Source organism: Cydia fagiglandana, chromosome 9, assembly GCF_963556715.1.
Source record: "Cydia fagiglandana chromosome 9, ilCydFagi1.1, whole genome shotgun sequence".
NCBI classification, from domain to species: domain Eukaryota; kingdom Metazoa; phylum Arthropoda; class Insecta; order Lepidoptera; family Tortricidae; genus Cydia; species Cydia fagiglandana.
Genome location: NC_085940.1, coordinates 1,352,346 through 1,365,275, shown reverse-complemented (window position 1 = coordinate 1,365,275; position 12,930 = coordinate 1,352,346). Strand labels below are relative to the sequence as shown.

General features: G+C 37.9%; 1 protein-coding gene across 1 annotated transcript in view; it reads left to right on the top strand.

Moving 5' to 3' along the window:
* LOC134667120 (klaroid protein-like) overlaps nucleotides 1-12,930 on the top strand; it is a 49,679-nt gene that overhangs the window by 33,579 nt on the left and 3,170 nt on the right. Inside the window, exons 7-12 of the mRNA XM_063524403.1 lie at nucleotides 327-433; nucleotides 1,642-1,762; nucleotides 9,012-9,611; nucleotides 10,096-10,266; nucleotides 10,927-11,039; nucleotides 11,505-11,707. Coding sequence (XP_063380473.1) covers nucleotides 327-433; nucleotides 1,642-1,762; nucleotides 9,012-9,611; nucleotides 10,096-10,266; nucleotides 10,927-11,039; nucleotides 11,505-11,707 — 1,315 coding nt within the window. The remainder of the gene's footprint in view (nucleotides 1-326; nucleotides 434-1,641; nucleotides 1,763-9,011; nucleotides 9,612-10,095; nucleotides 10,267-10,926; nucleotides 11,040-11,504; nucleotides 11,708-12,930) is intronic.

Here is a 12,930-nt window from a genome sequence, read left to right as displayed (position 1 = left end):
AACTAGGTTCCCTTACTTTTGGTCCGCAGAGAATAAATAAACATCTGGGGAAATCTTACACAGATCAACCTAGCACCAAACTTAAGCCAAGCGGAAGTGGGATGTCGTGAGAAAACTAGATTAATCCCAGTGAGATCTAGTTGGCACTTTCATTTAAAAGCGGGCCCCAAATTTTTGCAGTTATCATTAAAAGGGTGCACAAAAATATGTAAATATGCATTCAAATTTAACGTTTGGACAATAAAGAGTTAGAGTTGACGTTTAATGGCTTAATATATGAAATTCAAGTAAATAAGATCAGAATAGTAACAATTTTATAATTTCAGCTGGCATCCTGTCCCGGAGCGCGTCAGCGGTCGCGGCGTCCTTCTACTGGCTATACGCCGCCATCAGCAGCGCCGTCACCACCACCGTCACCACCGTTACTGAAACCGTGAGTATTTGTCACCTATCACTAGAGATGCCACGAATATTCGGCAACTATTCGGTATTCGGCCTATTCGGCCACTTTGCCGAATATTCGGTATTCGGCCGAATGTTCCTACTATTCGGCCGAATACCGAATATCTGTTGCACCTACCTACCTAAAAAGAAAAAAATCACAAAAAGATAATTAAACTAGTAGTGTAGTAAATAAAGGTAGTGGACCCCGCAGTAATTCCTCAGCCAGAAAAAGCTTTACAGTATGATAAAGTATCAATAAATAAAAAGTATTGTATAAAGGGTCTAGCAGGCTAAGCGAACAAGAAGTGCCCCCGATGACGGATTTGGTCATTCTTTCAGGTGGTGTACTGGCAGGTCCTAAGAACTCTCTATGCTTAATATCAGTCCTCGATCTTCTTTTGTTTTTGAGTTATTCAGGATAATGTAAAGTCATCAGTGTATCATTGAAAGTGTCATATTTTGTAAACCGTTCAAGTTAGATTAACCAAACAAAATTATATTTGCCAACAATAAAATAGACTACAAAATGAATATGTTTAACCTGCATCATGTCCTTATACTTCATTATAAAAAAAAAAACATTTTATTTTTCTTCTCATTATTTTTTATACTATTCGCGGAGGTACACCTACAAAAAAAATATGCATGAGTAGCCACTAATACCCACTATATACACATATAAAAATATTTGCATAAATCTTCGTGCGTCATGTCAAAAAAAAAACATTATCGAACTCTAAATATTCGAATATACCGAATATTCGGTATTCGGCCAAATTCACTATTCGGGGCATCTCTACCTATCACCTACTGTCATACACGCGGAGTACTTGAAAATATACGCAAAAAAGGCTCGTCAAACATCGTGTTTCTAGAATTGTGTATTTCAACCGAAGTACATACCTCATTTTTATTAGGGTTCCGTACCCAAAGGGTAAAAATGGGATCCTATAACTAAGATTCCTCTGTCCGTCTGTCTGTCTGTCACCAGGCTGTATCTCAAACCGAGACAGTTGAAATTTTCACAGATGATGTATTTCTGTTGCCGCTATAACAACAAATACTAAAATGTACGGAACCCTCGGTGGGCGAGTCCGACTCGTATTTGTTCGGTTTTTATAAGTATTCATAAATGACCATGTTAACTTGAAACCTTATCTATATAACACCATTAATCTATAATGTTTCCGTGTCCAGTTTTCGCCTAGCGCAGCGGCCGTGAGCAGCAGCGGCAAGCGCAGCGCGCGGCACGCGGCGAGCCGGCGGCGCTGGTGGCCGTGGCTGCTGCTGCTGCTGCTGCCAGCGCTCGGATATGGATGTGAGTCGCTACACACACTACTCTCTAGGCTTCCTGCTATAGTTCGTTTTTTTTAGCATTAGAAAGAAGGTTGTGAATCTTGATGTGTCTTATGGTTGTGAATTATGAATCCAATACGATCTTTTATATTTTTCTGCTTTCATAAGTAATAGTTACTGATTTTTTTAAAGCGTTTTTCAATTTAAAGACATGTAAAGGACGCTTACCTTCTTATCAAAGCTAAAACAAATGAACTATAATGATGCGTCCATCTTTGAGCCTACCTACCGCCAACATAAAAAAAAATCGTGATTTGTATAGTTGTGCCGTTTTCGAGAACGTGATTTGTATTGAGAATGTTTCTTGTAAGTGAAATTTCTGTAATTTCTTAGACAATAAAAATCTTTAAACCGAATGTTCTCGCACGAGTTAGTAAACGGAGAACGTTCTCTAGAACGGCACAACTATAGTTATCTGCCTCTCTATCATTCGTGTATATTCGAGAAAGAGGCAGATAACGTTTTTAAATTTTTTTCTATGTTAGTGGTGGTGTGGTGGTGGTCGAGTGGTCCACTGGCGAATGCAGCACCATTTTCGAACCATCGCGAATTACTCGCATATTTTTTATGTATGTATGTACGTGCATGTCATACGAGCGTTCTAGATCTGCCTTGAGAGTCTCTTGAGAGTATGAGCGCGGGTGCGTGCATATGAACGCTTCGCAAGACAGATCTAGAACCCACTTCGATATGATATGATTCATGAATTTTCAGATTAACTGCTTGAAAAAAATTACATTTTCTTTAGGATTACCATGCTTATTTCACTATATTATTATTTCTAGCAAATAGTTCTCCAAAGAAAGGGTGAATTCTTTCTTTATTCGAAATAGACGTTAGACGTTAATTTAGGTTATGATTATGGTTAACTACTCTAAGTATATTTGACATTCAACATTTATAGAAAGTTCTTTTTTTTATGTTTTAATGGAAATAGAACAAAAATTCAGATTAAATATTTACAGTTCCTGAACCTCAAGATTCAAGTGTACTTTGTTTGAGAAACAAGGTTGTGAATTCAGAAATGAACTAATTCTTGTTTTCATACTCCTCGAATATGATAATCGCGAATGTATAGTTTGTTGCCATGGTTAAGGCACACGCCAAGTTATGATCATACCTCGCAATAAGCTCGCAATCGAGCTAGCAAAACCATAGCAAATGACAGTTGAATGTAAAGGTTAGCGTTCATATGTCATGAATCATCATCATGACTCATGATAACACAGTCACTATTTTTTAAATTTTAAAGTTAAATTTGTGTTTCTGGAAAGTAAATTATTAAATGACTTCTTTAAATTTTTGTTTATTTGATCTCAATTTGTTTACTCTTAATTTGAAATTCAAAATAAATTGTACCTACTTATAACGTAATGATGTGTGTATAGCACAAGGATGTAAATACCTTATTTAGCGTAATCACACGCAAACAGATCTTAAATAATTAATTTAAAACCAGTGTTGGCATCAATCTGAACTAAATCAATCCGGATTGATCAATCGAATTGACGCGTCAATCCGAATTGATCAATCCGGATTGATCAATTCGAATTGAATCAATTCTGATTGACGCGTCAATCCGATTGAATCAATTTGAATTAACGCATCAATCCTCAATTCGGATTAAATCAATTCTCAATCTAGATTAACCATAGTCCCTAAGATTACTTTTCAAAGGTGTAAGTTTTTGGGACTTACTTACTGGACTTAAATTCGATATCTGAGGTTCCCAGAGGTTCGAAAACATGTTCCTGATGTCAGTATTGATTTATTTTATTTATTTTATTTATTTTATTTATTTTATTTATTTTATTTATTTTATTTATTTTATTTATTTTATTTATTTTATTTATTTTATTTATTTTATTTATTTTATTTATTTTATTTATTTTATTTATTTTATTTATTTTATTTATTTTATTTATTTTATCTATTTTATCTATTTTATCTATTTTATCTATTTTATCTATTTTATCTATTTTATCTATTTTATCTATTTTATCTATTTTATCTATTTTATCTATTTTATCTATTTTATCTATTTTATCTATTTTATCTATTTTATCTATTTTATCTATTTTATCTATTTTATCTATTTTATCTATTTTATCTATTTTATCTATTTTATCTATTTTATCTATTTTATCTATTTTATCTATTTTATCTATTTTATCTATTTTATCTATTTTATCTATTTTATCTATTTTATCTATTTTATCTATTTTATCTATTTTATCTATTTTATCTATTTTATCTATTTTATCTATTTTATCTATTTTATCTATTTTATCTATTTTATCTATTTTATCTATTTTATTTATTTTATTTATTTTATTTATTTTATTTATTTTATTTATTTTATTTATTTTATTTATTTTATTTATTTTATTTATTTTATTTATTTTATTTATTTTATTTATTTTATTTATTTTATTTATTTTATTTATTTTATTTATTTTATTTATTTTATTTATTTTATTTATTTTATTTATTTTATTTATTTTATTTATTTTATTTATTTTATTTATTTTATTTATTTTATTTATTTTATTTATTTTATTTATTTTATTTATTTTATTTATTTTATTTATTTTATTTATTTTATTTATTTTATTTATTTTATTTATTTTATTTATTTTATTTATTTTATTTATTTTATTTATTTTATTTATTTTATTTATTTTATTTATTTTATTTATTTTATTTATTTTATTTATTTTATTTATTTTATTTATTTTATTTATTTTATTTATTTTATTTATTTTATTTATTTTATTTATTTTGTATTTTATTTATTTACTTTTATTTATTTTGTATTTTATTTATTTCTTTTACTTTATTTATTTTAATTATTTTATTTATAATATAATAAGAACACACCACACAGGTAGATATAAAGATAAACAGAGGAACGGCAAAAAAACTTGTTTATGCTGGAGGCTTCATAGATCGTTCATGCCAACCTCGGTTATTCAATAACAACTTGAATTTAAGTGTAAGTGTAAAGATTACAATCGTTTGAACTGGTCAAAAACTTTATAATGAGGTAACTGAATAGACTTGGTTTTTATTTCGGTTACCGGTAACAGAGGTTAACCGTATCTGATACGGTTACCGAATCAAAGTGTTACCTTATCAGACGGTTACCGTTATGGTAGGGGTTTTTACAACCGCTTCTAAAATAACTCTATGAAAAACCCCGGTTAAGGTAACCGGTTCCTGTCCCTGGTAGAATCTAAATATTGCCATTGAAACCATGTTTTGCACCTTAGATATCGATTTTGAATCCAAGCAGTCACTTTCAAAAAATGTCACTAAAATGTCCCGAAACAGGACACCTTTCAATATTGCAGTCGAAAAGATGTTTAGAAACCTCTGGCTACTAGATTTTAAACGCAATCGGGTTATTTCTAGAAATGTCCCAAAAAAGGGCATCTCTCAATATTTCCCTCGGAAACAAGTATCGAAACCTTTGGGCACCTCAGATATCGATTTTGAACGCTATCGGTTAATTTCAAGGAAAGTCCCGAAAATGTTCCAAAAAGGACATCCTTCATAATGCCGTCAGAAACATGTTTCGGAACCTTTGGTAAACTCGGACACCCCTTCGGAACGCATTTGGTCAGTTTCAAAAAATGGCCTAAATAAAAAGGACATTAGGTGTACGTACAAAGTAATCGTCAATCCGAATTGACGATTGAGGATTGAGGATTGACCGGTCAATTCGAAGTAACGATTAGTAATCGTCAATCTTCAATCAGTAGATTTAGAATTAGTTTCGTCAATCGTCAATCGTCAATTCGAATTGATCGGTCAATCCTCAATCGTCAATCGTCAATTCGAATTGATATTTTGCCAACACTGTTTAAAACATAGTTTTTGTATTTGACTTAGTAAATACGTATATATGCGTCAAATTTAATGTACAACTGCTACGGTTTTGCTAACTCGATTGCGAGGTATGGTTATGATAACCCAACCACGAGAGTACCGCATGTCTTATCCACACAGCACACTCACGCAAATGTCACGCCGATCCGAACCGACGAGTAACCGAGCCGAATTCCTTTCAGCGTACTACACGTACGAGAACCTGGACACTCTCGCGCCCAACTTTAAAGATTTCCACCTCGACCTGTCCGAGTACACCCCCTCCCTCCCCGCCATCACCCTTCCAAACATCACCCTGCCGGACATCAACATCACTCTACCGGACATCCGGGAGAACCTTCCGGAATTCCCCGAAGTGTCCAAAACCTACGTAGAGTACCGAGACATCGTGCAGAACAGGATGTCAGACGCGTCCGACTACATGAAGGTGGTGGCCTCGAGCTGCTACGAGGAGATGCGGCGCTTCTGGCGCGGCGTGCTGGGCTGACTAACGGAGCGCCCCTAGCACAACCGCAGTGACGTGTGCATCGGGCCCGTACACCGCGGCCCGCTCACCGTCACGCCGAGGGGACACGTTGTCACGGCGCAGGGATATCTTCTCGACGGACCCTTTTTTTTACTACGCCAGTGATAAGCGTAAAGCCCGTATGGTAACCGGTTACCGACCGATCCTTTAGTGACCCTTTCAAAATCTGTACACACTTATTAAATTAATTTCAGCTAGAAATTTTGCAGGGAGAATCACTATAGGATGTCTCTTCCTGGATTATCAGGGGACTATTTTCTAGATAACTTATACTTGGCAGCAAAAATAAAGTGTTAAATATGCATTTAGATAGTAATAAAATCAAATAGGCTTAAGGTTTTAGGACCACTAAATAAAAAAGGGTTATCGCAACATTAGAGACAAGGATCAATACTACACTGTCACTTTCGTTCTACGTGTACCATCGCGCACACTGTTAACTGTACTTCGGTGTACCTTATGCCCTTTGTAATAAGGTCCACCGATGAACAGTTAGGAGTGTTGTTGTTTGTACTATTTAGTTTGCATTTAGGCAATATAAGATATATTATGTTAATTTTATAAAATACAATGGTGAACTGTGAAAAAGGTCGCTAGATTTTAAAATCTGTCCGTCACAAAGCCCAACTATCTCGGCTTTTGATGATTTCTCTCTGTATTTTAATACAATTCTCGTCTTAGTGTAAAACGGTATCTTCGGTCGTGTTTTACAGAACCCGTCACACAAAACTCACCAAGATGACACGAATTTTTACTCAATCCTAAGTACTTGAAAACATTATAACGTCACAACAGAATAACGATTATAACAATGCAAGTAAATAACTACTTTATGTTAAGTTTGAACCCAGTGAGGAACAGGTTGTGAACCCTTCGGTCTAAATGCAAACTAAGACGTACACATGCTGTAGGTTACAGTAAATATAGTACTTAATTATTACATAATATCCATTTATGCAGCATTTTATGCGGAATATGTTCAATAAAACTATATGTACATTTCAAAACTCGGAGCAATGAAAACTGGTAAATTATTAGATATCAAACAATATGAACTCATAAAAGTTCAGTTTTTCGCACAAAACGGGTTATAACATACATTTATCCTTCCCCCTGACACTTTCTGCTATTTACTTGCTACTAAGAGGGCCATGGAAATAACATATACCTACACTGTCTCTCTCCTGAGAAAGTATCCTGAAGATCCATATATACATAGATATCCGCAATAGTACGTACATCGCTTGGCATTTGTTATGTTGAGAATCTGAGCCCTTTTCATTGCTCTTGTCTTTGGCTGGGTGTAGAAATTTTAAGAGAGTGTGTGTAAGGGAACATTTTATTTTTGTTTGCTATCAATGTCTATGACGATTACAATCATGCTTTTTATTTTCTTTTACTTACACGCACTCTTAATTTAAATAGTAATTAATTAATTATAAATGTGTCATTAAAATATTTTATGTTCAGAGTACAATATACGAATTATTATTATCATTGCAATATTCGCATAAATTATTCAATGTTGTCATTGATGTTTAATTTATATTTAAAATAATAATATATTCTGCTTATACCATGTTCATAAAATAATATTATCCAGTGAAAAATAAATATTTAAATTATTTATTTAATTGCAATTAAAAACCTTATGTACCTTTGAAGTAATAAGTGGCCATAATTTGGAGTTTTAATCGATTTTTCTGTACCTGTACTTTGACCTTTTAGCCACCACACAAGTCTACTATAGTTACTAGTAGTATTTTTAATGTAAATTTACGTGAAAAATACAACAAATTTTATTTTCTTATTTTCCGATATATCGGTCGAGATTAAAGCTTTTTTTTTACTAAACTTCGTTACAAACGTAGTTTACGGTGATCCAGAGTACCATCTAAAACAAGTCTGTTTTATGATATTAAATTTATTCGTTATTACATGTACTAGTTGTCACATACTCACACATATCGGGCAGCGGCGGCTAAGAGGTTAAATTAGCTTAAGAATTAATTATTTGTCTTCTTTTGTGACTAAAATTAAATGCTAATTTTCAAAAAGACTTAACCCCTAGTCATAAATTCGGTTTGAATTTATTATTGAATAATTTGGTGTTCTTTTTAATTTTAATTTAAATAACGCTGATGGCATCACAAATTATATTATTTTATATTCAGTAAATTCTTTGCTTATACTTAGTTTAAGTTTAGAATAAGTTTTAATTTTGTTTCGCATATCAAAGTCGCTTAAGTGTTCCTATCCCAATACTAGTTTGACTACGACGGTGCAAAACAGGCACACAGCCCTCCTGACCGTATCTACATAAGTATGCCTTAAAGGCGTAACCAATAGACGATTAAAAGGGTACCAAGCAAGTAACAAGTCACCGACTTTTGCAAAAGGTTATTTTTTTCTTAAGCACTTTGTTACATTCTTGAATGAATGCGACTTTGATATGCTTCAACAACATTATATTTCGGGTTGGTATCTAATTTGCGCAGTCTATATATTTATATATGTCAATATTCATAATAGTGTAAACGGGCTATTTATGACATAATTACATTGTTTTCTATGCGATAATGTTTTATTTCCACCACGATACAAACCGGGGAAGGATAGAGGTCACCTTACAAAGATGTTCTGATACACTTTAGGTGAGTCACTCTTGTATTACTATCACTCATATAACTCTGTCCTTCCCCGCCTATACCTTATTATATTATAGCTATTATACACTCGGGAAGGACAGAACAGTCAAAACCACTATTATTATTAATCACACTTCTTTTTACAGGTTACAATTATTCGGAGTACATAATGCCTCAAGAAATAAAAGACACGTACAAACCTCCCGTCATAATCCAAGACTCGGACTTGACGAGAAGAGTCGCCGCTCTAGAGGACTGGGCGCTCAACGTCGACACCAGACTCAAGTACTTCGACCAAAAACTGTCCAAGTTCGACAACCTCGAACAGCAGATCGAACAATACTCAATAAAATATCTACAGAACAATCTAGTCCAAATAATCAACGCGGACGGCAACAGCGAAGCTGTCGCTGCCAAATTAAAGAATTACTTCGATAAGCATTACATTACCAAAGAGCAGATGCAGCGAATGAGCATAGAGATACACGAGCGCCTCATATCTTCGTGGAAGCCTGAGATGGACGAGGATAAGATAAGATCTTTAATCCAGGAGTATCTAGCCGTGTTCGAGAAGCGGCAGATGGAGGTGATAGTGGAGAGGTTCAAGGAGTACGTGCGGGAGGTGGAGGTGAGGAGGGAGGGAGGGGAGTTCGACGCGGAGGCCGTGAGGAGGATCGTGGCCGGCATGCTGGACGTGTATGACGCGGATAAGACGGGGCTGGTCGACTACGCGCTCGAGTCCGCAGGTGAGTCACTGAGTGAATCAATTTGAGTCATAAAATTAAATAGATATCATACACTAAAGAAAAAGTGAGCAAGTCCATCGGTAACCAAGGCGGGAATCGAACCAGAGTCTTTAGCTTAAGCCGCGTAAGGAAGCAATAGGGAATATTACGCGAAATTGCGTAGGAGGCGCCACTACCACTGTCCGTCACAATCTGGGGGTCTACCGCGAAATAAGAAAATCGAAATTTCGTTATCTAACCTTTCTATCACTCTTGCATACTCGAGCGATAAGATAAAATCGATTTTCGCGTTTCCCGGTAGGCCCGCCTTGATGCATCAATGTCATATTTTATTGCCTGTGAAAACTTGTCAGAAAACAGTTTAAGGCACAGTATGTATAAGTTACTTGATGGTTTACTAGAGGAGCTAGTGCTGCACTTTGGCGGCAGAACATTGCAGTAATACCCCCTATTTGCGATTTAAAGTGAACTAATGTTCTTCCAGGCGGACAAGTGGTATCAACAAAATGCACGGAGCTGTACCAGATCAAGACGAAGCAGTACTCGGTGCTGGGGCTGCCGGTGTGGTGGGTGTACACGTCGCCGCGGTTCGCGCTCACCCCGGGCGCCATGCCGGCCGAGTGCTGGGCCTTCCAGGGCTTCCCCGGCTACCTGGGTCAGTGCCACTACTAACCAGAATATGAAAACTCACTAGATTTAAACCAAGAAAAGTCTGCAGCAATCTTGATAAGCCATGCAGTACAAGCGTTATTTTAAACGTCAATCTTCTATCAAATTACGACGTATAAATAACACTTGCGCTGCGTGGGCTATCAAAATCGTTGCAGACTTTTCTTGGTCTAACTCAAGTCCTGGGCCTGCCATATGACAAACTAGCTTTGTATGTTGTCTTGAATTTAGTAATAGTAGAAATTTCTAATAATATGAGATGTGTGCACTCGCCTATCAGTATTCAGTTAGTTTTAGTTAGTTAGTTTTTAATGTACCTATGTATATAAATATTTGTACGGGTCAAATCTTGCAAGTTAAATTTGACTCGCATCCTATGAAGCTGAAAATTTGCATACTTAATTGTGTAAGTCTGGTGACAATCCACGACCCATTGTACCATCGAGCTGATCTAGTGATGATGGAGACAGGAGGTGGCCATGGAAACAAAGCAACCTAATTGTGTTTGGGGTTTTTAGAATTGTCGTGATAAGTTTTAGTTGCCTGTGGAAAGAAAAGTACAATCAGCGATAACAGCTTGTACCAATAATTTTGCCAAACACTTATTACCTCGGTTCGGCTAATACAATAAAACACAATGTTTCAGTGGTCCGAACATACGCCGTAGTGGAGGTGACGGGGTTCTCCTTGGAGCACATGTCGCGGCTGCTCGCCGTCGACGGCAAGATCGAGTCCGCGCCCAAAAACTTCTCCGTCTATGTGAGTCATACACCACCACAACTGAACCTTGTTCTTATATCCCACTAGCGACCCTCGCAGGCTTAGCACGGGTTACACTAAACCTTAACAAATTATACAGCTAAACCTTCCTCAAGAATCACTCTATTGATAGGTGAAAACCGCATGAAAATTCGTTTAGCAGTTTGATTTTACATATACACACAAACAGATGCGGCGGGCAGTGGCGGATTTGCAGTTTTTGCCGCCCTAGGCCTCAGGCCCTGTAGCCGCCCCCTTTCTCAGCACCCATAATATTGACTACATTTTGAGTTATTTATTGTTGTCATCCGCGAATTTTTTGTCACAATTAGCCGCCCCTAAATATCTTGCCGCCCTAGGCTCGGGTCTACTGGGCTTTAGGGCAAATCAGCCACTGGCAACGCGGGACTTTGTTAACAAGGTAGTGATGTAGTAGTTTAATGAATTGTATTATTTTAATCCCAGGGTCTCCACGGCGAGCAAGACCCAGAACCGCACCTGTTCGGCAACTACATGTATGACGCGAACGGCACCGCCATACAGTACTTCCCCGTGCAGTACCCGAAGCTGACCGACATCGGCGGCGTCAAGTACCCCGTCGCCTACGACATCATCGAGCTGAGGGTCGAGAGCAACCACGGCAACCCCACCTACACCTGTGTCTACAGGTAATATAGCACCTCTCCGGCGACTACATGTATGACGCGAACGGCACCGCCATACAGTACTTCCCCGTGCAGTACCCGAAGCTGACCGACATCGGCGGCGTCAAGTACCCCGTCGCCTACGACATCATCGAGCTGAGGGTCGAGAGCAACCACGGCAACCCCACCTACACCTGTGTCTACAGGTAATATAGCACCTCTTCTACTACATGTATGACGCGAACGGCACCGCCATACAGTACCCGAAGCTGACCGACATCGGCGGCGTCAAGTACCCCTTCGCTTACGACATCATCGAGCTGAGGGTCGAGAGCAACCACGGCAACCCCACCTACACCTGTGTCTACAGGTAATATAGCACCTCTTCTACTACATGTATGACGCGAACGGCACCGCCATACGGTACCCGAAGCTGACCGACATCGGCGGCGTCAAGTACCCCTTCGCTTACGACATCATCGAGCTGAGGGTCGAGAGCAACCACGGCAACCCCACCTACACCTGTGTCTACAGGTAATATAGCACCTCTCCGGCGACTACATGTATGACGCGAACGGCACCGCCATACAGTACTTCCCCGTGCAGTACCCGAAGCTGACCGACATCGGCGGCGTCAAGTACCCCGTCGCTTACGACATCATCGAGCTGAGGGTCGAGAGCAACCACGGCAACCCCACCTACACCTGTGTCTACAGGTAATATAGCACCTCTTCTACTACATGTATGACGCGAACGGCACCGCCATACAGTACCCGAAGCTGACCGACATCGGCGGCGTCAAGTACCCCTTCGCTTACGACATCATCGAGCTGAGGGTCGAGAGCAACCACGGCAACCCCACCTACACCTGTGTCTACAGGTAATATAGCACCTCTTCTACTACATGTATGACGCGAACGGCACCGCCATACGGTACCCGAAGCTGACCGACATCGGCGGCGTCAAGTACCCCTTCGCTTACGACATCATCGAGCTGAGGGTCGAGAGCAACCACGGCAACCCCACCTACACCTGTGTCTACAGGTAATATAGCACCTCTCCGGCGACTACATGTATGACGCGAACGGCACCGCCATACAGTACTTCCCCGTGCAGTACCCGAAGCTGACCGACATCGGCGGCGTCAAGTACCCCGTCGCTTACGACATCATCGAGCTGAGGGTCGAGAGCAACCACGGCAACCCCACCTACACCTGTGTCTACAGGTAATATAGCACCTCTTCGGC